General features: G+C 44.1%; 1 protein-coding gene across 1 annotated transcript in view; it reads left to right on the top strand.

Annotated features, from left to right (window-relative positions):
- Positions 1-25,859, top strand: part of dnah5 (dynein, axonemal, heavy chain 5) — a gene marked incomplete at both ends in the record, with an annotated part of 196,011 nt that overhangs the window by 140,581 nt on the left and 29,571 nt on the right. Inside the window, 4 exons of the mRNA XM_079837438.1 lie at positions 5,594-5,837; positions 6,784-6,898; positions 7,267-7,457; positions 21,647-21,768. Coding sequence (XP_079693564.1) covers positions 5,594-5,837; positions 6,784-6,898; positions 7,267-7,457; positions 21,647-21,768 — 672 coding nt within the window. The remainder of the gene's footprint in view (positions 1-5,593; positions 5,838-6,783; positions 6,899-7,266; positions 7,458-21,646; positions 21,769-25,859) is intronic.

Below are 25,859 nucleotides of genomic sequence, written 5' to 3'. Positions count from 1 at the left end.
TAGGTCTGCATAGCCGCAGACCAGTCAAGGTGCCCATGCTGACCCCGGTCCACCGCCGAAAGCGCCAACAGTGGGCACGTGAGCATCATAACTGGACCACGGAGCAATGGAAGAAGGTGGCCTTGACTGATGAATCATGTTTCTTTTACATCACGTGGATGGCCAGGTGCGTGTGCATCGCTTACCTGGGGAACACATGGCACCAGGATGCACTATGGGAAAAAGGCAAGCTGGCAGAGGAAGTGGGATGCTTTGGGTAATGTTCTGCTGGGAAACCTTAGGTCCTGCCATCCATGTGGATGTTGCTTTGACACGTACCACCTACCTAAGCATTGTTGCAGACCACGTACACCCTTTCATGATGAAAACAATATTCCCTGGTGGCTGTGGCCTCTTTCTGAAGGATATTGCACACTGCCACAAAGAAAAAATGTTCAGGAACGGTTTGAGGAGCACAACAACAAGTCTGAGTTGTTGACTTGGCCTCCAAATTCCCCAGATCTCAGTCCAATCGAGCATCTGTGGGATGTGCTGAACAAACAAGTCCCATCCATGGAGGCCCCACCTTGCAACTTACAGGACTTAAAGGATCTGCTGCTTACATCTTGGTGCCAGATACCACAGCACACCTTCAGGGGTCTATTGGAGTCCATACCTCGACGGGTCAGGGCTGATTTGGCAGCAAAAGGGGGACCAACACATAATGTTATCCCTGATTGGTGTATACTATATAGCAAATCTCGCTTATGTGTTTGTTTATAGCGTTGCAAAAATGTAAACTGTATTATCGCATAGCTCTATGTATAAAGTTATAAACTTTATCTGCATAAATAGAGGACTCATGTAAAACGATACTATATAACAAACTATATTATCACCCAGCTCTAATCTACTAAGTGTGCCTATAAGACATGAAGATATTAGTCTGCTAAACCATGATGGGCCCCAATGCCCCTGTCATGCGTGCGGAGGTCGTTACCTTGCTGGCGAAATGAAGTCCGGCTTCTACAGCCCCTACTTTATTGTACCCAAGAAAACCGGTGGGTTATGACCAATCCTGGACCTGCACGTCCTGAACCTCCGAGTGGAGCCAGTGTCCTCTCATGTACTCGCCTCAACTAGTGGCCGGTAACTGGACAGGCTCAGGTGTCTTCACTTGCTCACCATTCCACTCTACGGACTGGATACGTGCAATATTTTCTAAGTTGTGCTTCTCCTGAAGCCCTGAGCTCCTCCAGCACTGTTGGTGCCCACACCAGTGTGCATGCCCACTCGGTCAGCCATTGTGTCCGGCTAGGTGCCCCATATGCATGGTTCCCCCGCTGGGCGACCCCCACATGTGTATTTCCACTGTAAGCCTTCTTGAGCATGTGTCTTTCCCTTGGCAAGCCATTGCCACTCCTGGGGTGTAAAAATCTTTCCTCCTTCGGCGGGTTTCCCCAGAGTTCTTCCATATACAGCCCCTCGCGGGTCATATCTGTATCCTTAAGTCCTCCCTGCGGGCAGGCGCTTGGCACATGTTTCCACGTGGAATATGCTTCCCAGTGTACCTTGGTATTCCTGTGATAAGTGGGAGTCCTTCATCCGTACTAGTCTTACGACAGGGATCTCACACTTACGCAGGGCACTGGATGACGTGCCTCTGCCACTTACGCTGTACCGCTGGAGCGGCCGGGAGTTCAAATCTCGTCTCCTCAGCAGGCAACATAATGCGACATTGCCAGCGTACTTCCTTATATAACCACGATGTGGGGCGGAGTTACGCTATGCAAATTCCACAGGTCCATGGCATTGCATCGCCATTGGGCATTTTCTAAGATCTCGAAGATGATAGGCTTCTAAGCGAAACCCCCATTCGTCAGTCACTGACGTTACATCTCCATTCCCTCCTCAGGGAATGAGGGTTACATACGTAACCGAGACGTTTTTACAGTGGATGCCATTGACAATACGGTAAGTCTATCCCTGACAGCCTCGCTTTCATACCTGTCATGACGCTGCTCTGAATAAGGTTTTTGGAGCCCACGGGTGCTCTATGTCAAGCTCAAGAAAGACCTGAATCAAAGCAACAGAATCTTGCAATGCTGCACATTGTTACGGAGAATCGCTGTCGTCTCGGCTCATTTCAGCCTAGCACAGTCAGATGGGCTTTGATGGCGCCTGCAGATTCCCAGGTAGAGAAAATTAAAGTGCCATTCAGAACATATTCATTGCTGGATATTGATTTGTCAATCAGGAATAAGGGCTTGACACATCTGTCACCTTTTTACACTCCGCCTAATAAGTGTACAGATCCAGCCCAGCTGGATTTGAATTATAATAGCTTCAGGCTAGTCAGTCCTTTCTGCCTGATGGGAACTGCATTTTAGTCTAGTAATTTCTAAAAGGGACATTTGGACAGCAGAAAAAAAAAGAAAAAGCATTTGACTGGTACTACTAGGATTTTTAAAGCTAATCGAGCAAAATTGACTGCATAATATGCTATCATACTTATCTGATGCTGGAAAATTATGTATTTTAAATTTAATGACATTCACTGGTCTATTATTTCAACGTTTTTACATCAAAGACGTTCTTCACTGCATTGAGAAAAATGTCATTGACTTGTCATGTAGGTCTACCTCATATTTACTAAAGAACATTTCTACTCAAGTACTTCTGACAGAGAACTCTTTTCAGTCGAAAGAGAAGAAACAGGAAATGACTGTTGACAGGCCATTTGATTACCTTTTTTTTTCAGCAAAAAAACCCCCTGAATGTTCAAAGAAATTTCAGCTAAAATGTAAAATATAGTAAAATGTTTTAAACAATCTACAACATATAATGTATTTAAGTGTCAATCAATTTGTGCCATCTTAAGAAAAAATTTATAGATATTTTCATTGAAATGGTGAAACAATGTAAATTACTAACAATGATTTATATGTGATTGGTTCAATTTAAAATATGTAGTGTCAAGCAGGACGAGGCTGAGAAACTCAAGACCATTGCAGTGCACAGGTGGTGCACTTTAACAATCTCATCCTGCTTGCCATGTGTGTAAAGTGCATAATGTGTAAATAAATAATTAGGGATAAAATATATCACTATTGTATAATCACGTTTAATGTCTTTGTTAGACACTACATATACTGTTAATAGTCAATTATGCATAATTATGCAACTAACCAAACCCTAAGGTAAGGATATGTTGTTAATTAATATCACTCAGTAGGTTTTTTTTTTGTGGTTATTTTATGTATAGGTGTTCTGTTTGTCTGTTCATCCAATCCTGTTTTCACCTGTGTTCCCCCTCCGCCCTGCCTTCCTGCACCAGGTCCCATTTTGTTGACTTTTGTCTTCCCTGGACTGTTTTTCTTTTCACCCTGCTGGGTTGTTTTTGTTTTATTTTTACTATGTAAAGCCTATTGTTTACTCTGTGACTGTGTCCTGCCCTCTCATTCTCACCTGTCAAAGTGATATTTGGTTTGGTTTGGCTGGATTCCAAAAACATCAGCATGAATTGAAAGTGGATCAGGGCTGTATAGTCCAGAAAGAACATTTTAGACAGTAATTTTTTTAAATATTTTGGTAACACTTTATAATAACTACACGCTATGAAGCATTAGTTAAGCATTAGTAAATAGTTAATTCATCATTTATAAAGCATTAATAGACATTAATAGGCAGTTTATAAATACAACTTTAAATGCTTTATTCTTGATTTATAAGCATATCTATAATCCATCCATCCATCATCTTCCGCTTATCCGGGGCCGGGTCGCGGGGGCAGCAGTCTAAGCAGAGACGCCCAGACTTCCCTCTCTCTAGCCACTTCCTCCAGCTCTTCCGGGGGAACCCCGAGGCGTTCCCAGGCCAGCCGGGAGACATAGTCCATCCAGCGTGTCCTAGGTCTTCCCCGGGGCCTCCTCCCGGTGGGACGTGCCTGGAACACCTCCCTGGGAAGGCGTCCAGGAGGCATCCGAAATAGATGCCCGAGCCACCTCAGCTGGCTCCTCTCGATGTGGAGGAGCAGCAGCTCTACTCCGAGTTCCTCCCGAGTGACCGAGCTCCTCTCCCTATCTCTAAGGGAGCGCCCAGCCACCCTACGGAGAAAGCTCATTTCGGCCGCCTGTATCCGGGATCTTGTCCTTTCGGTCATGACCCAGAGCTCATGACCATAGGTGAGAGTAGGAACGTAGATTGACCGGTAAATCGAGAGCTTTGCCTTGCAGCTCAACTCCTTCTTTACCACGACAGACCGGTACATCGACCGCATTACTGCAGAAGCTGCACCGATCCGTCTGTCAATCTCCCGTTCCATCCTTCCCTCACTCGTGAACAAGACCCCAAGATACCTGAACTCCTCCACTTGAGGCAGGAACTCTCCACCCACCTGAAGCGGGCAAGCCACCCTTTTCCGACTGAGAACCATGGCCTCGGACTTGGAGGTGCTGATTCTCATCCCAGCCGCTTCACACTCGGCCGCAAACCGTCCCAGTGCACGCTGAAGGTCCTGGCTCGAGGAAGCCAACACGACAACATCATCCGCAAAAAGCAGTGACGAAATCGTGTGGTCCCCAAACCGGACACTCTCCGGCCCTTGGCTGCGCCTAGAAATTCTGTCCATAAAAATTATGAACAGAACCGGTGACAAAGGGCAGCCCTGCCGGAGTCCAACATGCACCGGGAACAAGTCTGACTTACTGCCGGCAATGCGGACCAAGCTCCTGCTCTGGTTGTACAGGGACTGAAAAGCCCTAAGCCCTGAACAACCCTGAACAACCACTGACAACTCCTAAATAACTGGTTTGTAAATAATGTAATACTTAATTCAGAAATTATGAATTGATCATTTATAAAGTATGAAAATACAATTATTAAACACATTATAGATATGCTTATAAATCAAGAATAAAGCATTTATACTGTATTTATAAACTGCCTATTAATGTCTATTAATGCTTTATAAATGATGAATTAACTATTTACTAATGCTTAACTAATGCTTCATAGCGTGTAGTTATTATACAGTGTTACCAATATTTTTTATAATTTAATGAAATCTTTCATCTCGTTTAATGGAATTACTTTTTAATGTGTATGTGTAATTCAGCTTACACTGTAAGTGACAGACAAAACAGGTAGTTAAATCATTAATCACAATAATGTCTGTGAAAAATTTAATTTCTTATGGTAAAGACTTGTTTGAACTGACTTGAATCAACGTTTAACTGACTTGAGCTGAATAATGATACTTGTCTTCTGTAGAGCTGATCGTAGCTGAATTGAACTTGTTATAACTGATGACTTTACATAGTAATTTTCTTTATTGATTGTTATTTTCCTGTTTATTTCTGTGATCCTGCTTTGAAACAACAAGTATTGTATACAGCACCAAATAAATAAATGTGACTTGACTTAGTCAAGTCAACTTTATTTATATAGCTCTTTTTACAATGCAGATTGTTTCAAAGCAGCTTCACAGTGTTAAACAGGAAAATAATGCAACATACTTTTATTCAGCCGTATAGTCGTTCCGGAAAAGAAAGCTGTTCAGCTTAAAGCTTTTTGTGTGATGAAAAATGACTATGTGATGTTTTTGGATTGTCAGGAACTGGAGAAAGAGCGGACTGACCTGCTAGAGGATGTGACGGCCAATAAACGTAAAATGAAGGAACTGGAGGATAATCTACTTTTTAGGCTGACTAGCACGCAGGGCTCCCTGGTGGATGACGAGAGCCTCATCATAGTGCTGGGAAACACCAAACGCACGGCAGAGGAGGTCACACAGAAACTCCAGATCGCTGCTGAGACTGAGATCCAGATCAATGCGGCCCGCGAGGAATACAGACCCGGTGGGCACTCAGAGCTTGTCTTAACCTTAAAACGTTTTTTTTTTTAAAGATGCATAGAGAAATTTGAATAATCTCTTCCACTTTGTCTTGTAAACAGTAAATTATCAGAATAACCACAATCTAAAAAAAACATTTTTTTTTTTTTTTAAATCTAATAAATTAATCTAATTAATCGCACATCAAATTTGAAAAAATTACCCCCAAAAGATAATTCATTATTAAATAAATAATAATAAATAAATAAATAAATAAGTAATTATTGTGTTAAATGAGAAAAGCATCAAATAGACATTAGTCTAGACATTAGTGGACATTTGTAAATAAACACATATTTTAGTTTTGGGTAAACTATCCCCAAAATATGATTTTTTTTTTTATGAAATGAAAACTGCTTATTAGGTGGCGGTAAATGTCTAAATTAGTAAGTCATTGAGTCATTCATTCATTGGATTTGTTCAAACAGCTGATTCATTCAGGAATCAGGAAATGCTCTCTTTATGAATGGGCCACTGAATCATTGGTTCACCTGATAGATTCATTCAAAATGTGGATTTCTTTATAAACAAAACACCACTGTGTTACAACAGTTCTACTCTGGCTTTAGGTAATATTTTCGCTGGCAAAATTGAGCAAAAACAGACAATATTGTGTCCAAAATATAACAAGATTATAAAGATTGATAAAGGGGGTGAACAGGTGCTGTCTAGCTTCTTTTTAATCATTATGCAGACTACGAGGTAAACAGATGTTTTAATGTCACACTTGAGACTGTTGATCTGAAATTATCACAGTGCAGTGAAATGTCTCCTTCAGAAATGTGATGGAAAATCAGACACTCTTCCCTCAAAGTCCAATATCAAAGGGGTCATGTCTAGTTCCATCTGAGACTGCTGTTAGTACCAGATGTAAATATCGACCCTTGTGTCATCTTCTCTTCTGAGTGTAGTTGCCACAAGAGGAAGCATCTTGTACTTTCTGATCACGGAGATGAGCATGGTGAACGTGATGTATCAGACTTCTCTGCGCCAGTTCCTGGGCTTGTTCGACTTGTCCTTGGCAAAGTAAACCTCATTTATCATTTCATACCTCATTTAAATTTGTTTTTCCAAAGACAAAATGGCATGTTTTTTGGTCTTCATCACCCAGCCAACATTTCATGATGAGGCCAATGTAGTAGGCTTAAGGAATTGGCCCCCAATAATTTTGTCCATGGGTTCCAAGTTGCATCTGAATTAACTCTAGTCAGACTCTATATGAGATTCATATGGGCTAATTCCCATTTGGGGCTACATTGGTCCCACCATGAAATATTGGAAATATTGAAATTGATGTTATAAAATATTGCCTGTTGATAATATTGTCGATGTTAGAGTGCAGTGAGTAAGCTTCTACATAAGTAGCAACCTTATGTCTTTCTCTTGGGGAATAGGTCCTCAAAGAGTCCAATTACAAGCAAGCGGATTGCCAACATCATCGAGTACATGACCTTCGAGGTGCACAAGTACGCAGCTCGGGGTTTGTATGAAGAACACAAGTTCCTCTTCACCCTGCTGCTCACTCTCAAGATCGACATGCAGAGCAACAGGGTCAAACACGAGGAGTTCCTGACCCTTATTAAAGGTCAGAAACCAACCCGACTCCCACGAGTCAGTCTCTCTCAGACTCAGTCTCTTTTTTTTTTCTCTGTTTTTTCTGGCCTGGTCAATTTTTCTCCTCCTCCTTAGTTTCTTTATTTTCTAGGTTCTCCAATGAGAGAATAATCAGTTTGTCTACTAACATTCCTGATCAAAGGCTATGTATGAGTCTTTGTGATTTTCTGCTGAATTTTACTGTACATCTTACATTTATAACAAGTTCAGACACTTTTTCTTTATTATTATATATCCAGTATTAATAGGTACAGACAGGTTTTAAGGCAGTCTGTTGGAGCAGCAGGTTTAGACAGAACTGAGCAGCAAGAACACATCAGAGCCAGATTTGTACAGCTATTAGTGTGCTATGAATGAAGCAGAGGCTAATGTAATGTAAGGCTAATGCAGTACATTGTGTTGCATACATGCATGAATCGAGACATACTGTACATTAATATAGCCACATTATTTTAATGGAATGTTCCAGGTTCAATACAATATGACATGCATCGTGTTTTAAAAGTATAGCCACAAGACTTAAACATTACACATTAAAATGAGACAGAGTTGAGAATCACATACTACGAAATTTTATATTTTTTAACTCCTATTGTGACCATGTAAATCTGGCAAATATGGAGACATGAAAGACATAGACAACGAATAATAGTAAATGGACATGGACATACACTATATTGCCAAAAGTTTTGGAATGTCTGCCTTTACATGCACATGAACTTTAATGACATCCCATGCTTAATCCTTTGGGTTTCATATGGAGTTGGCCCACCCTTTGCAGCTATAACAGTTTCAATTCTTCTGGCTTTCTGCAAGGTTTAGGAGTGTGTTTATGGGAATTTTTGACCGTTCTTCTAAAAGCGCATTTGTGAGATCAGACACTGATGTTGGTCGAGAAGACCTGGCAGACTCCACAGAGTATTAGTAGACTGTCTGCTTAATATCTGATAACACTTTTTTTATGAATGCCCCTAAGTATTATAAGTAACTTTGCCACTACATGTCAACTTATTCTACTAACCCGAACCCTAACACTAACCTAACAGTCTGTTATAGTCTACTAAAACTCTAATAAGAGTTAGTTGACATTTAGTTGCAAAGTTACTTAGTAGAATGTCTAAATTGGACCAAAATAAAGTGCAACTCAGAACTTTACACAAAGCACATATTTTTGTGCAAAATAATTGGTTGCACTTTATTTTACAGTATGTGCACTTACATGTACTTACAGTGTACTTACCTAAAAAAGTACTGGGTCATTACATTGGTTAAGGTTAGGTTCAGGGTTAGTACCTAGTTATTGTAAATACTATAATAAGTACATAGTATGTACATGGGGAATAGGATTGTAAAATAAATTGCTGCCTAATCATTTTTATTTTAAATGCTTTAACAATCTGCTTTTGCTTTGGAATGATGTTTATAGTAAGCATTTCACTTTAAACAACATTTTTTCTTTTTCTTTCTTTGTTTTTACTTAGAAACGAGTAGAAGTTATTCTGTGGTAATCAATAGCATGCCACAGATGCTGTCGATATTACTTAACTAGTATTTGATCCAGAATTTCCTTAAAAAACTAATTTATTAACACACTCGTTAACACATGGATGAATATGATCAATCAAGAACAAATTTATACATACAGCAACAAGAGAGGGTAATTTATTAATTATATTTTAAGATGCATTGAGATCTCAAACCGAATGCACAAAAAACAGACTATGAAGAGAATAGACTGTGGTTTTGCCATTAGAAGCTTTTGTGATTTTTTTTCCCTCTTGGTAACAAGGAAAATCATATTTAATGGCTCTTTGCAATTTGGGATTTGTACATGTTGTTCATGAGGAGTCCTTGGCGAGTCTGTAGATCGATGAAATATGTGATTATCATGCTGGTTCATGTGGGTTTGCTTCATAAAAGCATCAGATCCGAAATTTAATCACTGAGAGATCAGGTAGCCTTGCGGTCAGAGAAGTGGCCCATTACCCAGAAGGTCGATTTGATTCCCTGTGCTGGCAGTGCACGTCGAGCCAGTTAATACCATTCTGCTTTTTAATGCACTCTTGTGAGAGCCACTTTCTCTCTCTTTGCTGCCCAGTAGTTTATCTTGCTTTTTCCCTATGACTTTTCTCAAGATCATAAAAAGATATTTAATTTGCAAAACAGGAGATTCCTTTTTTACCTTTGCTAGTATTCCAAGAACATAACAAGGGTTTTATTCATTACAAAAATAGTTAAAGGCAATATTTTAAAGGAAAGATTCTCAAAACAAGGCCACCCAAAACTCAATAAATGGCCAGTATAACAACAAACAATAATATACAAGAGAACACTTCTTGCTTTAACATCTGTAACATGTTTTTGCACCATTTATCTCAACTTTAATGCAATTTCCCCACATTTATCTGATACAAAATTAATTTTTTTGTATTAGTTGTTGCAACCTTCCGCAATGAGGGAAGCAAGGGATGCAGGTGAAGATGAGGATCTAGAAACACTTCATAAAAAAATATGTCTAAACATAAGATTTGAATTGCATATACATTTTCCATGCAGTAAAGAAGGCTACAGATGCCACACTGAGAGAATACACTTACATTACCTAACTTATGTAATTGAATCCATGTGTGTAATAGTGCCTATTCAGTGTGTTATCAAAAGGTGTGATGAAGTTACAACATAGCCACTATGTTATGGGGGTTCTCATTGTACCATATGACTGAATCTATACTATATTTGACCTTTATAAGGGTGAGTTAAAGTAATGTGGCAGTCTCTACCATGGTGATATGTTTACAGTATCACATGGCATACATACATCTGTCTCCATTCTTCTGATGCATTTCTGATCAGTCTGATTTTACACCGTCATTGACTATTTCTTCGCCCCTATACACACACACACACACACACACACATATATATATATATATATATATATATATATATTCACTGTAAAAAAAATCAGGTCTCCAATTGAAAATGTTCTAGTGACTGATCACATCGAAATTATTTAGTTGGCCAAATTTAATTTCTGTTAATTAAATTGCATCAATTCACAGAAATTCAATTTGGCCAACTGAAAAATTTAGATGTGATTGGTTATTAGAAAATGTTCAATTGGAGACCTGAATTTTTTTTTACAGTGTATATAATGTAAAAAAAAAAAATATTACATTTGATTATCCATATCGGAAATTGAAAACAAATTAGAAACTAAATCTATAGAATCAATATCTATAGAAATCATCTCGGTTACGACTGTAACCTTAGTTCCCCTTCGAGGGAACTCGCACTGCGTCATCGAGAGATAACACTCTGGGAACGCCCACAGCGTTACGCATCTGAAGTATGAATGAAATCAAGCCAATCTGATTGGTGGTGCGTCATGACGTAGTAGATGACGGCATACCCGGAAGATACATAAGGGACGCTGATGCATACACACAACAGCTTTTGGCTCTTCATCGGAGCGCTCTGTGTTGAATTGTTTGTCTATTTGGTGTTGTTTTGTCAAAATATATCACTCAAAAAGATGGCTAATGGGCAACAGTTTAAAAGGTGTGTGTACCCGTGTCCGCGATTCCTTTCAGGCACGGACACACACCAACTGTGTGTGCAATGCCTGGGCGTGCAGCACGCTAGGGCGGCTCTCGAGGGAGCCGCCTGCGGCGAATATGATAAGCTGCCGCTCAGGGTGTTGCGCTCACGGCTGGCCGTGTTTGATGAAGCCGGCCAAGCCCGCGAGCCCCAGGGATCTGGGCCCGCCGTTGCTGAGGCAGCGAGGCGCCGTAGATCATGGGGCTCGCAGCGGGACCTCGTGACAGGATATGGGACTGCTGAGGCACTTTCCCTATTCTCGTCCGAGGAGTACGATGTTCTCCCGCCCCGTGTGGAAGCCTGCGAAGCGGCTTCTTCCCGTGGGGCGGAGAACCCGATGCTTCAGCTGTCTGGCTCCGAGAAGTCAGATGTGCTGAGCGTCGAGGCGGGTGATGTGGAGCCTGAGCCATCGCTTCACGCACCCGCTCCAGAGGAGCTAGTGAAGGTTTTGACCCGCGCTGTGGCCAAGTTGCGAATTGACTGGCCACAGGAAGAACCTGAAATCCAGCCGCCCAGTAAGCTGGATGAACGGTTCTTCAGGCGCAGGCCTCAACCTCCACGCCGGGGCCTACCGTTCTTCCCAGACTTACACAATGAGTTGTGTAGGTCTTGGGACAAACCCTACTCAGCCAGAGTTTCCAACCCCCAGTATTGGATTTTGGTAATGTGCTAGGGGCGGCTGAGCAGGGTTATGGGACGCTGCCTCGGGTGGAAGAAGCTCTCGTGAGCTATCTATCTCCCGAGGCCGCTTCGTCCTTTAAGGCCCCGGTGCTACCCACCAAGCCATGCCGCGATACATCAGCGCTGGTGGGTAGAGCCTATATGGCGGCCGGGCGGGCTGGCAGTTGTCTGCACACCATGGCGGTGTTGCAGGCCTACCAGGCCGACCTCCTCAAGGAGCTCGACGAGGGTGAGGGTCCGTCTCCGGACGATGTTCTAGAACTGAGGAAAGCCGCCGACTTGTCTCTCCACATCACCAAGGAGACGGCCCGCGCCATCGGCCGCTCCATGGCTGGTATGGTGTGTGTGGAGAGACACTTATGGTTAAATCTGTCGGGGATGAAGGAGAGAGATAAACACTTTCTCCTGGATTCCCCGATTTCACCTTCTGGCCTCTTCGGCGGCGCGGTTAACACCGTCGTCGAGAGGTTTCAGGAGGTGAAAAAGCAGTCGGCGGCTTTCCAGCAGTACCTCCCTCGTCGGTCCAGCTCTTCGGGGAAGGCTGTCTCAAAAGGGCAGCCTCGGCCGTCAGCTAGCTCCTCGCACCGGCAGGTGCAAAAAGAGAGCGTCGCCTCCCGCGCCCCTCCTGAGGGAGCTTGGAGACGGCGCTCTCGTGGTAAGCCTTCCGAGCCTAAGGCCGATCTGAGGACCGTCCTTCAGGCAAAGAAGGCTTCCACCAAGCGGTCCTAGCTGCGGCTGGACTTCATAGTTCCCAAGAAGGATGGTGGGTTGCGTCCGATAATAGATCTCAGGCTCTTGAATCGGTCTCTGAGGAGATTCAGGTTCAAGATGCTCACAATTCCAGCCATCATGAGTCAGATCCAGTCCGAGGACTGGTTCATCACGATAGATCTAAAGGACGCATACTTCCATGTTTCCATCCTTCCATGTCACAGGAAGTTCCTGAGGTTTGCTTTCGGTGGCGAAGCGTACCAATATCGGGTTCTTCCCTTCGGCCTGGCACTCTCCTTCACCAAGTGTATGGATGCAGCACTGGCTCCTCTGAGACTCCTGTGGTCCCAGGGGAAACTGTCGTCTCTCAGAGCGATGTATATCCCCGGGGACCAGAACCAGGGAGCAGACGTCCTGTCGAAGCAGGGGCTGAGGCCCGGGGAGTGGCGACTCCGCCCAGAGGCGGTGGAGGCCATGTGCGAGAGATTCGGCCCAGTGGAAGTGGACTTGTTCACGTCTCGAGAGACGTCCCACTGTCCACTGTGGTTTTCTCTCAGGCATCCAGCTCCGTTAGGGCTGGACGCCATGATGCAGACGTGGCCGAGGAAGGTGGCCACATACACCCTGAGGGTGTACGTGGCTGCCCTTGGGGCTTTCCACCCATGGCCGTGAGGGCCCATTCCACCAGGAGCATGGCCTCCTCGGTGGCCCTCCTTTCTGGCATCTCGCTTCAAGAGGTTTGCGAGGTGGCCGGGTGGGCCACCCCGCACACCTTCATAAGATTTTACAGTCTGCACCTCCCGGTGACCATCTGCAGGACCCACTGAGATATATCTGACAGATTCTCCCACTCTGAAAGAAAAATTACTAAGGGTACCAGCCTCTCGAGACTGGCCTCTGATGTACTCTGCACTGCGTGTGCAGCACCCTGAAGCAGTGAACCGGCAACTGACTCGACATCGCCACCTCCCTCCTTGGAGGGCACAAGCCATCCTCGGATGACTCACGAGGGCCCTCCACACCCCGGCACTCAGGCGGGGTTGGTGGATTGACCCTGTGAGGGCACCGAAGGCAGACGGGCACCGTATGCTGAGGTGAACTCCGCCTGCCCCCTTCTTAGACGCAGCCTTCCTCGAGATAATGATGGTCCTCAGATCCGTATTATTCTTGGGAGGCTGCACCTGAGGGCGCCGCCCCCTGCCCCACCCTTCTGAGTGGGGAGTATGGGTGGCAACGCTCGGTTTTTGCTGCGCCCGGTGTGAGGAGCTCATACTCTATGTCTGCTGCCGCACAGCAGATGAGACCTGGTGTTGCGGCCCACGTCTTTCAGCAGGTCAGCTTTAACATGCACAAAGCCATAGTGAACAGGCATGAGGCGGCCTGACCCGCTGCCGAGTACACTTTGCCCACCAGGACTGCTTACAAAAACAACTGCAGTACAAGAAGTAAACTGTATAAGCAGTAAAATGAAGTCTAGATGCAATAAACGCAGAATATGCTCTTAATGGCTTGGTGGGCAAAGTCGGGGCTTTTAATGCCGATGCCGAATCGGGAGAGAGTTGGCTCGCAAACGTCTCCTCCACCCTCTGCACCGAACCATAACCATGTCTCATCAGACCCATAATATTACTATACACTGAAGTGGGGACTGAAAATTTCACAAAGACATGGGCTGCTCCCATGATCTCAACACCTTGGTGTGGAGATCAATGATAAACAGCAAGCCCTGCTATGGAGGCTGAGCAGTGGGCACAAAGGAAGCGCCCATAGGCCTGCTTTTAACTGAGGCGTGTTCTTAAATAATATAAATAAATAAATATATATATATATATATATATATATATATATATATATATATATATATATATATATATATATATATATATATATATATATATATATATATATATATATATATGCTGTGGAGGAGGCATTTGAACGCAAGAGCCTTAAGTACGCGGAGCTGGCAGCTGATGCTGAACAACGCGGATGGAAAGCCATGGTTTGTCCAGTGGAAGTCGGCTGCAGAGGCTTCATTGGCAAGTCAACCATCAGGCTGCTCAAGGATCTGGGAATCCAAGGCCAAACCCTACGCCAAACCATCAAAGCCCTCTCAGGTGCAGCAGAAGAAGCAAGTCGATGGCTGTGGATAAAGAGGCGAGACACTACCTGGACTGCCACCAACACCTGCAGCAAGTAAGGGTTGAAAGCAGAGGGGGGCACACCTGGGACGCCAGGTGTTGCCGATGAGCCCTCTGGAGGTGTCGTGGGCCTATCATCGAAACACCAGTGAAAGAGGGTGCCCACCTGATGACCCCAATGATGCTGGCAAAGTCCACTCAATTAGACCTGCCATCGGAACAGCGTCAAAACCATCCCTATAGATTGGCACCACTGATATCTCAGGATTGTTGTTTAAACGGGATTGTTTCACCTAGTCCTAAAAACAGAATTGATCATCTGGATCCACCCAGTGACTGCTGTGAAGAGAACAGCTGACAACTAGGGAAAGACCTAGTGACCGCTTAGAAAGACAGCTGGCAGGAGGGAAAGACCCCACTGGGCCTGCCTCAGGCTAGCTCCCTGTTGCAGGAGGGACCTGGCACTACTAGTGTACAAGTCCCACCCATCTCTGGCTACGAAAAGTACAAAGAAGAAAATACCCCCAGAGTCAGCGAGAGCGGGGGAGGATGATGACTCACTAACAGACTACACGGCTACTGACCCAGGAACAACACAGACGACAAGAATGATGATCAACAACATACCTGAGATGTCAACATATACTCCAGGACTTACGCTCCAGAGCTGCAGATGTGGCTGGACTAAAGTAACATCCTATGCAGGTCTGAGAAGACACCAAGGCTTGAAGAAGTGCTTGGTGGCTGAGCAACAGGGAACTCGCATTGACTAGTAAGTCAAGTGAAGTTCAGCAGCAGGACCACAACCAAAGTCTGCAGAACATCAGTCCCCCTGCTTGAGAGGAAGAGGATGAGCCAAGCATAGCAGTGCCTCATAAGCCCAACCTGCCACAGCCTGCAACCGAGAACAAGATCCAAGGGCGAAAACCACAAGTCAAGTGGCCAAAATCCTGTGAGAAAAAGGAGTGGGAGACAATTGACGCAGACATCAGCAAACTGCTGGGACAACTGAAGGGAACTGCAGTCAAGAAGTTGGAGAGAGTGGGAGACCTGATTTACAGCTATGGCGCAGAGCGCTTTGGTATGGCAGAAAAGAGGAAGAAAACATCATGCTCCCCAAAGAAGTCCAGGAGGCAGCAGGAAGTCGAACGGTTAGTGAAGGAAAGAAGGCAGCTGAAAAAACAGTGGAGAAAAGCTCCAGAGGAGGAGAAGGAGGGAATTAACCTTCTGCAGGCAGAAATTAAGAACCGACTGTCAACCTTGAGGAGAGCAGAGAATCTGAGAAAGAAGCGTAAAATGAGGGAGAAAACAAGATCCAACTTCTTCAAAGACCCCTTCAAGTTTGCAAAAAGCGTTTTCACAAAGGACAAAAGTGGCAGACTTGTAACATCAAAGAAAGATCTCGAAGCGTACCTCAAGCAAAACCACACTGACAGCCAGCTGTGCGGACCGACAACTCTGCCACCCGATATGCCACCGATACAGTCCCCGGAACATCAGTTGGATACCAGCCCCCCCAAGTGGAGCGAAGTGGAGAGGAGTGTACGACGGGCAAGAGCTGCATCCTCCCCTGGGCCCAATGGAGTCCCATACGACTATATAAGAACACACCAGAGGTATTACGCTTTCTATGGAGGCTGATGAGGGTGGTGTGGCAGAAGCAAGCAATTCCAACTGCATGGCAGAGGGCAGGAGGCATCCTAATCCCCAAGGAGAAGGACTCTGTGGACATCAGCCAGTTTCGCCAAATCAGCCTCCTGAACGTAGAAGGTAAAATCTTTTTCAGTATAGTGGCCCACAGGCTGGCGGTCTACCTGGAAAAGAACCACTACATTGATACCTCGGTGCAGAAAGCAGGGATTCCAGGCTTCTCTGGGTGTTTGGAACACACCAGCATGATTTGGAATCAAATCCAAGCCGTCAAAAAGAATGGAAGAGATCTCCATGTAGTGTTCCTGGACCTCGCAAATGCCTTTGGGTCAGTTCCACACAATCTCCTCTGGGTGGCTTTTGACTATTTCAGCGTCCCAGAACCAATCACCTGCCTCGTCAAATCCTATTTTCAAGACCTACAGCTATGCCTGACAACTGACGAGTATACCACAGCGTGGCAACGACTAGAAATAGGAATAATGGCAGGATGTACCATCTCACCTCTAGCTTTCACAATGGCTATGGAGGTCATCATCCGGGCCTCTCGGTGGGTAGTGGGAGGGCAGAGGCTCAAACCTGGTCTTCGTCTTCCCCCCATCAGGGCCTTCATGGATGATATGACCATCCTCACCACAACCAAAGCGTGTGCTAGGCGGCTGCTGAACAAGCTGCATGAGAACATCCAGTGGGCCCGGATGGAAATAAAGCCGAGCAAGTCCAGGAGCATTTCAGTCGTCAAAGGGAAGCTGACGGAACACCGATTCTACGTGGGTGGGGAGTCTATACCAACAGTGTCAGAGAAGCCAGTCAAGAGTCTTGGACGTTGGTACCATGCCACTCTCAAGGACACAGAGCAAGTAGACCAGCTCAGGCAGGACACCATATGTGGCCTTAAGAGTATCCATAAGACCATGCTCCCTGGCAGGCTGAAGCTGTGGTGCCTTCAGTTTGGGCTATTACCCAGGCTGATGTGGCCTCTTACCATCTATGAGGTCCCAATCTCAAAGGTAGAGAAACTGGAGAGGTTGGTCAGCTCATTTGCCAGGAAATGGTTGGGACTCCCCAAATGTTTTAGCAGCATTGGACTGTACGGGAGAGGCATTCTGGAGCTTCCTGTTTCCAGCCTTACAGAGGAGTTTAAGTGCTCTAAAGTTAGACTGGAAATGACACTAACAGAGTCCCGTGACCCATGCGTTGCCCAAGTAGCTCCTACCCTGGAGACCGGAAGGAAATGGACCCCAGCTGAAGCTACACAGCAGGCAAAGTCAGACCTCAGACACAGAGACATCGTCGGCCTTGTACAGCAGGGGAGAGGAGGTCTCGGCCTTGGAGAGAGCAGACCATCATGGCATAGGGCAGCTCCAGCTCAGCGCCGACAGCTGGTCGTCGAGGAGGTGCGTCAGCACGAGCGGGCAACAAGGTATGCAAACGCTGTCTCACAAGCCAAGCAAGGACAGTGGGTGAGATGGGAGGGAGTTGAGAGGAGAAAGTTTTCTTGGAGGGAGCTGATGGGCATGGAAGCATTTCACATCAGCTTCATTTTACGTGCCACGTATGATGTCCTACCTTCCCCCTCTAACCTCAACCAATGGTACGGAGAAGACCCCACGTGCCCCCTCTGTCCATCTCCCGCAAACCTAAAACACATTCTGGTTGGCTGCAAGACAAGTCTGTCACAAGGCCGTTACACCTGGCGGCACAACCACGTCCTGAAGTGCCTAGCAGCTGTTTTGGATACCAGGCGGGTAAAGATCAATGCCTTGCCTTCTCCATCACTCCATCTTATTTCCGCAAGGAAGTTTGTCCGAGAAGGAGCAAAGCCAATCAAAGTCGATACAACATCGGACATTGGCCAGCTCAGTGGGGCTCGCGACTGGAAGTTGGCTGCAGATCTGAACCAAAGGCTTTGCTTTCCTTCTGAGATAGCCACAACAAATCTCAGACCAGACCTTGTGCTCTGGTCCTCCTCACTACACACCGTATACATCATAGAGCTTACTGTTCCCTGGGAGGCTGCTGTGGAGGAGGCATTTGAACGCAAGAGCCTTAAGTACGCGGAGCTGGCAGCTGATGCTGAACAACGCGGATGGAAAGCCAAGGTTTGTCCAGTGGAAGTCGGCTGCAGAGGCTTCATTGGCAAGTCAACCATCAGGCTGCTCAAGGATCTGGGAATCCAAGGCCAAACCCTACGCCAAACCATCAAAGCCCTCTCAGGTGCAGCAGAAGAAGCAAGTCGATGGCTGTGGATAAAGAGGCGAGACACTACCTGGACTGCCACCAACACCTGCAGCAAGTAAGGGTTGAAAGCAGAGGGGGGCACACCTGGGACGCCAGGTGTTGCCGATGAGCCCTCTGGAGGTGTCGTGGGCCTATCATCGAAACACCAGTGAAAGAGGGTGCCCACCTGATGACCCCAATGATGCTGGCAACCCCCCCTGAATTCAATGATTTGGATGGTTGTCCCAATACTTTTGGCAATATAATGACCACTATCCTGTCAGTAGATTTTGTACGATTCTGTGTAAAAATATAAAGAATTTATAGTACACAAGGTAGAAAAATCTATATTTGAACCCTGCCTAACTGCTCACTTCTAAATTATAACTTGATTGGCAGGTTAGTAAATGTTAAATCACAGAACTGTTGTCAACAGATACAAAATTTCGTGGCTTTTAATTTTATATTATTTATTATTTATATAATTATTGTATCCCTAACCCATTACACATAAGCAATTTTCATTTAATAATTATTATTAAACATTAAACATTAAACATTAAACATATATATATATATATATATATATTTTTTTTTTTTATTATTATTTTTATTATTTAGGAGTTATCTCCTCGAAGAGCGCCCGGCGGGATTGCAACATTCCTAGAGGTAGCGCCTCGCAAAGCTCGCAGGCGGCCCCCTCGAGAGCCGACTGAGCATGCTGCTAACCCAAACAAACAATGCACATCCAGTGTGCATCCCGTGTATCTCGTAATGTAGCGAGAGCAGGGAGGAACACACTTTTCTGTACTGCTGTTCGCTCGCCATAGTGTCTCTCTTTTGTGTGTCAGTATGTGTTGCAAACTTGTTATATAAAAACAAAAAAGTCTGAACTCAGACACAGACATAGAGCTGACAAAGGACAAAGTTACATAGCGAGCTTGCGGAAGACAACAGAAGCTGGAGGCGTGTCTTTGCTGGTATGCTTTATAGTTTCCGGGTCTACGACGTCACCCGCCTATGATGTTCCGTCTCTCTTTTGGACTGATTACATACGTGCTTCACGACGCAATCGCGCAGAGGCGTTCCCAAAGCGGTGTCGCAACGCGTTCCCTTGAAAGGGAACTATAGGTGTACCAAATGATTTATTGATTAACCATTAAGATCAGTTGGATTAAATAATAGACAAATGTTTTAAACTGAATGAGAAGAGATGCAAATCAAAAGTTTGATAGTAAGAGCTTTATGAAAGGCAGTTGCTACATTTATTTTGTGTAGTGAAAATTATATTTTATGTTTTTTTTTATTTTTATTGTACTAACACAATTGAAAATATGCTGAAATGTTTGAAAAGTGCATCTTTGATGATATGTTGCGATATTAGTACTATGAGTTTTAAATGTACACCTTGCTTGTGAAAATAGTATCAAAGCGTAAACTGCATATATTATATATTATCTGCAAGTAATTTTGGTAGTTTAAACTAAATGTTTAATAATAATTATTAAATGAAAATTGCTTATGTGTAATGGGTTAGGGATACAATAATTATATAAATAATAAATAATATAAAATTAAAAGCCACGAAATTTTGTATCTGTTGACAACAGTTCTGTGATTTAACATTTACTAACCTGCCAATCAAGTTATAATTTAGAAGTGAGCAGTTAGGCAGGGTTCAAATATAGATTTTTCTACCTTGTGTACTATAAATTCTTTATATTTTTACACAGAATCGTACAAAATCTACTGCCAGGATAGTGGTCATTATATTGCCAAAAGTATTGGGACAACCATCCAAATCATTGAATTCAGGTGTTCCAATCACTTCCATGGCCACAGGTGTGTAAAATTAAGCACCTAGGCATGCAGACTGCTTCTACAAACATTTGTGAAAGAATGGGTCGCTCTCAGGAGCTCAGTGAATTCACACGGGTATTCTAGGGTTAACTGTCGGTCAAGTGGAAGCATTTGGGAACAACAACAACTCAGCCACGAAGTGGTAGGCCACGTAAAAGAGCGCATTCTGAGGCACACATTGCGGAGAAGTTGCCAACTTTCTGCAGAGTCAATAGCCATTGGACTCTAGAGCAGTGTTATAGTGCTCCCTGGAGTGACAAATCACGTTTTTCTGTCTAGCAAGTCTGAGTCTGGGTTTGGCGGTTGCCAGGAGAACGGTACCTGCCTGACTGCATTGTGCAAACTTTGGTGGAGGAGGGATTATAGTGTGGGGTCTTTCTTTTTCAGGGGTTGGGCTTGGCCCCTTAGTTCCAGTGAAAGGAACTCTTAATGCATACCAAGACATTTTGGACAATTTCATGCTCCCAACTTTGTGGGAACAGTTTGGGGATGGCCCCTTTCTGTTCCAACATGACTGCGCACCAGTGCACATAGCAAGGTCCATAAAGACATGAATGAGCGAGTGTGGTGTGGAGGAACTTGACTGGCCTGCACAGAGTCCTGACCTCAACCTGATAGAACACCTTTGGGTTGAATTAGAGCGGAGATTGCGAGACAGGCCTTCTCGTCCAACATCAGTGCCTGATCTCACAAATGCGCTTCTCGAAGAATTCTCAAAAATTCCCATAAACAAACATAAACCCATAAACCTTGGGGAAAGCCTTCCCAAAAGAGTTGAAGCTATTATAGCTGCAAAGGGTGGGCCAAATCCATATTAAACCCTACAGATTAAGAATGGGATGTCATTAATATTCATGTGGATGTAAAGGCAGATGTCCCAAAACTTTTGGCAATATAGTGTATGATAGGAATTTCATTCCTCTGCCTAATTTATAAGTGGATACCTCTTTCTGGAGCTAATTAGAATATAACTTAATAATTTTAGTAATTACTTCATACGTATTGTTTATTGTTAGTTCATATTAACATATACAACCTTTCTGTTTCATCTACTACTTTAAATAGAATAGTAATAGGCAGTATACAGCTAAATCTGAGCAGTAGTAAGCAAGTATTCGATTCTAAACAAACTCATCAACATGCAATAAGATCTTCAAAAAATGAAAGCTAATAAGAAACAAAAATATAACTAAGAAATTCTCAAATATCCTACACTCTGGTGCAAAAATCATGATTTTGTTTTCATTATAAGAACAAGGCAGCACTTGATGTGATCTGTTTTCTTGATGTCATCCAGGAGGTGCTTCGCTGGACCTGAAAGCCTGTCCACCCAAAGCTGCAAAGTGGATCCTGGACATAACATGGCTCAACCTGGTGGAGCTGAGCAAACTGTGGCAGTTCTCTGACATTCTAGATCAGGTGTGTGGTCAAATACTTATACACACGTGGTTTCTTAAAGGATCAGACACATCCACTCATGGAACACACACACACACACACACACACACACACACACACACACACACACACACACACACACACACACACACACACACACACACACACACACACACACACACACACACACACACACACACACACACACACACACACTATCTGTCGCTTTGAGCTCCCCTTCCTCATTAAATCCTTCTCACTGCTCCCTCTTTGCAGTAAACATGTCAATATTTGATTCATCTAGTCTACACACACAGAGGCACAAATACATTCAAGACCACTCACACTGACGGATGATTGGCAGGCCATGACTGCCCGGGAGAACCTCATGCTCAATGCAGTGTGAAATGAGCTCACTTTGGGAAACTCTAAATCAATTACATGTGGCTGAAAGAAACCAGATTAAAGGCCCTTTGTTTAATAGAACACTGCAACTACAGAAATACTGCTAATCCACATACAAGATTTCATTATACAATGTCATGACACACTATAAGTCCACGCTTTCCCAGTGTCACCATGTATAGTCTTTGGGCCAGATTTACTAAACAATTCAATTCAATTCAATTCAAATTTATTTGTATAGCGCTTTTCACAATACACATTGTTTCAAAGCAGCTTTACAGAAAGTGCATTTCATAAATGTACATTGAAAAATGTTAGAAAGAGAATGTTAAAGAAAAATGTTAGAATAAGTTAATCAATCATGTATTATTTTAGGCCATAACAACGCTGGCGTTGAGTCGTCTCTTCACAGGCGTCGAGTCGTCTCATCACAGGTGTTGGGGCATCTGAAGTCTCCATGAGAGGCTGGATACAAACTGGAGCTGACGAACTAGTTACCTCGGGACTAGTGTCCTGAGATAACAACAGAAAAGCAGATGGGAAATAATTAGCATAGCTGCTGTTCAGAATATTAATGCTTTTGATCCGATTTAACTGTAGTATAAAACGTATTTACTATGTGAATTCTTGGCTAAAGAGATGCGTCTTTAATCTAGTTTTAAACTGGGACAGCGAGTCTGAACCTCGAACAATATCAGGAAGACTATTCCAGAGTTTAGGAGCTAAATGTGAAAATGCCCTCCCTCCTTTAGTGGACTTAGATATCCTAGGAATGACCAGAAGCCTCGAGTTTAGTGATCTTAAAGAGCGCGATGGATTGTAGGGCGATAGAAGATCCGTTAAATACACTGGAGCTAAACCATTTAGGGCTTTATAGGTCAGTAGCAATACTTTGTAATTGATACGGAACTTAATAGGTAACCAGTGTAGAGATGATAAAATTGGTGTTATATGATCATATTTTCTTGACCTAGTAAGAACTCTAGCAGCTGCGTTTTGGACTAACTGTAGCTTGTTTATTGATGATGCAGGACAACCAGCTAATAAAGCATTACAGTAATCTAGTCTCGAGGTCATGAGTGCATGAACTAACTATTCTGCATCAGAAATAGATAGCATGTTACGTAGCTTAGCAATGTTTCTAAGGTGGAAAAATGCCGTTCTTGTAACATATGAAATATGATTTTCGAAAGACAAGTTGCGGTCTAATATAACACCCAGGTCTTTTACTGTATCGGATAAAGTGACAGGACATCCTTCTAAGTTAAAGTTGTATTGTGAGAGGTTTTGTGGGCAGTTTTTTGGACCAATAAGTAATACCTCCGTTTTATCTGAATTTAATAGCAGAAAATTACATGTCATCCAGTATTTAATATCTTCAACACACGCTGTCAGTTTAGATAATTTAGCGTTTTCATCTGGTCGTAATGAAATATATAATTGAGTGTCATCAGCATAACAGTGGAAATTAATTCCATGTTTTCTTATAATATTACCAAGTGGCAGCATATATATTGAGAATAGCAGAGGGCCTAGCACGGATCCTTGCGGCACCCCATAGTCTACTGACGTTATCTTTGATTTTTCCCCATTTAGACAGACAAAATGGTAGCGGTCTGATAAATACGATCTAAACCAGTTTAATGCCTGTCCCTGAACACCAGTGTAATTTTGAAGTCGATCTAAGAGTATTTTATGATCTATAGTATCGAACGCAGCACTAAGATCGAGTAGAACTAGTATTGAGATACAGCCTTGGTCAGAAGCTAGAAGTAAATAATTTGTGATTTTAACGAGCGCGGTTTCTGTGCTGTGATGCGGCCTGAATCCCGATTGAAATTTTTCATAGATATCATTTTCTTGCAAGAAAGAGCACAATTGAGCGGACACAACTTTTTCTAGTATTTTATACATGAATGGAAGATTTGAAATTGGTCTGTAATTTGCTAGGTTATTATGATCTAATTGTGGCTTCTTAATGAGAGGTTTTATGACTGCCAACTTGAATATTCTTGGAACATGACCTAAAGATAAAGACGAGTTAATAATATTGAGAAGATGCTCTTCCACTACAGGTTACAACTCTTTCAGTAGTTTAGTGGATATTGGATCTAATAAACATGTTGTTGGTTTAGATGCAATGATAAGTTTATTTAGCTCTTCCTGTCCTATAGTTGTAAAGCGGTGTAGTACTTCTTGAGGGGCGATAATTGCGGTTGAATCATAAGACATTATTAAAGATTGTACATTTACAATTTTGTTTCTTATGCTTTCTATTTTCTCAGTGAAGAAATTCATAAAATCATTACTACTAAACTGTAACGGAATATTTTGTTCAGGCGATGCTTGTTTATTTGTTAGTCTAGCCACAGTGTTAAATAAAAACCTTGGATTATTTTGGTTATTTTCTATTAGTTTGCAGAGATGCTCAGCCCTGGCTGCTTTTAGGGCCTTTTTATAACGTGACTGTAATGTTGGTTCGACTGTGGGGGTGTGGGAAGGAAGAAGACGGGGTCGGCTTGACTGGGACTGCACTCAATTTATTACTCAGAATCGTTAAAAACATAAAGCACGCACGAGGGCGTTCAAAACAATCAAAATACTCAATAATTTACTCAGTTTCAGTTTCTCAAGAAGCTTTCCACTCTCTCTCCGGCAGGCAGTCCCAGTCCAGATCTCTCTCTCTCTCTCTCTCACTCCCGACAGCGGCTTAAATGCGGTCTCTCCACGCCAATTACTGCAACGAGACACAGGTGTTAATGATCTGCACTTGACCTATTTACTCACCGCTCGTCTCCTCGCGCTCTCTCTCCCGCTACAGACTTCGCAAAACCACGCCCCCTCCGCCACATACCCCCACCGCCCGCACCAGGCCGGGGAGCCGTCCGGCCTGCAGCCTCCCCCCCCCCCCTCCTGGAGAGGAAGTCAGCCACAGCCATCTGAGCACCCGGCCTGTGGACCACCTTGAATTTAAAAGGCTGTAAAGCTAGATACCAACGGGTGATTCGGGCGTTGGTATCCTTCATGCGGTGGAGCCACTGCAAGGGGGCGTGGTCCGAACAGAGGGTGAACTCCCGCCCCAGGAGGTAATAACGGAGGGTGAGAACGGCCCACCTGATGGCCAAGCATTATTTTTCAATGGTGCTGTACATCGTCTCTCTCTTAGAGAGCTTGCGACTGATGTACAGCACCGGCCGCTCTTCACCCTCCACCTCCTGGGACAGGACCGCGCCCAGCCCCCTGTCCGAGGCGTCGGTCTGTAGGGAAAAAGGGAGAGAGAAATTAGGAGCTTGTCGGCCCACCACACAGAGCAGCCTTTATCTGGGTGAAAGCCTGCTGGCACCGCTCCGTCCACTGAACTGTATCCGGTACTTCCTTTTTAGTTAGATCAGTCAGCGGGATAGCGAGGTCCGAATAATTAGGCACAAACCTTCTGTAATATCCCGCTAGCCCCAGGAACTGTCTAACCTCCTTTTTGGTCTTGGGCCTTGGACAGGTCGCAACCGCAGCGGTCTTGTCAATTTGGGGACGCACCTGCCCATGTCCCAAGTGGAAGCCCAGATATCTTACCTCCACCCGCCCAATCGCACACTTCTTCGGGTTGGCCGTGAGCCCCGCCCTTCTCAGCGACTTCAGGACAGCGCGCAGGTGCTGCATATGCCGCTGCCAGTCCACACTGTAGATGATGATATCATCCAAGTACGCAG

The sequence above is a fragment of the Gobio gobio genome (assembly GCF_949357685.1).
Source record: "Gobio gobio genome assembly, chromosome: 15".
NCBI lineage: Eukaryota > Metazoa > Chordata > Actinopteri > Cypriniformes > Gobionidae > Gobio > Gobio gobio.
Note: the sequence above shows the minus strand (reverse complement) of the source record. Positions and strands in the feature narration are given on the sequence as shown.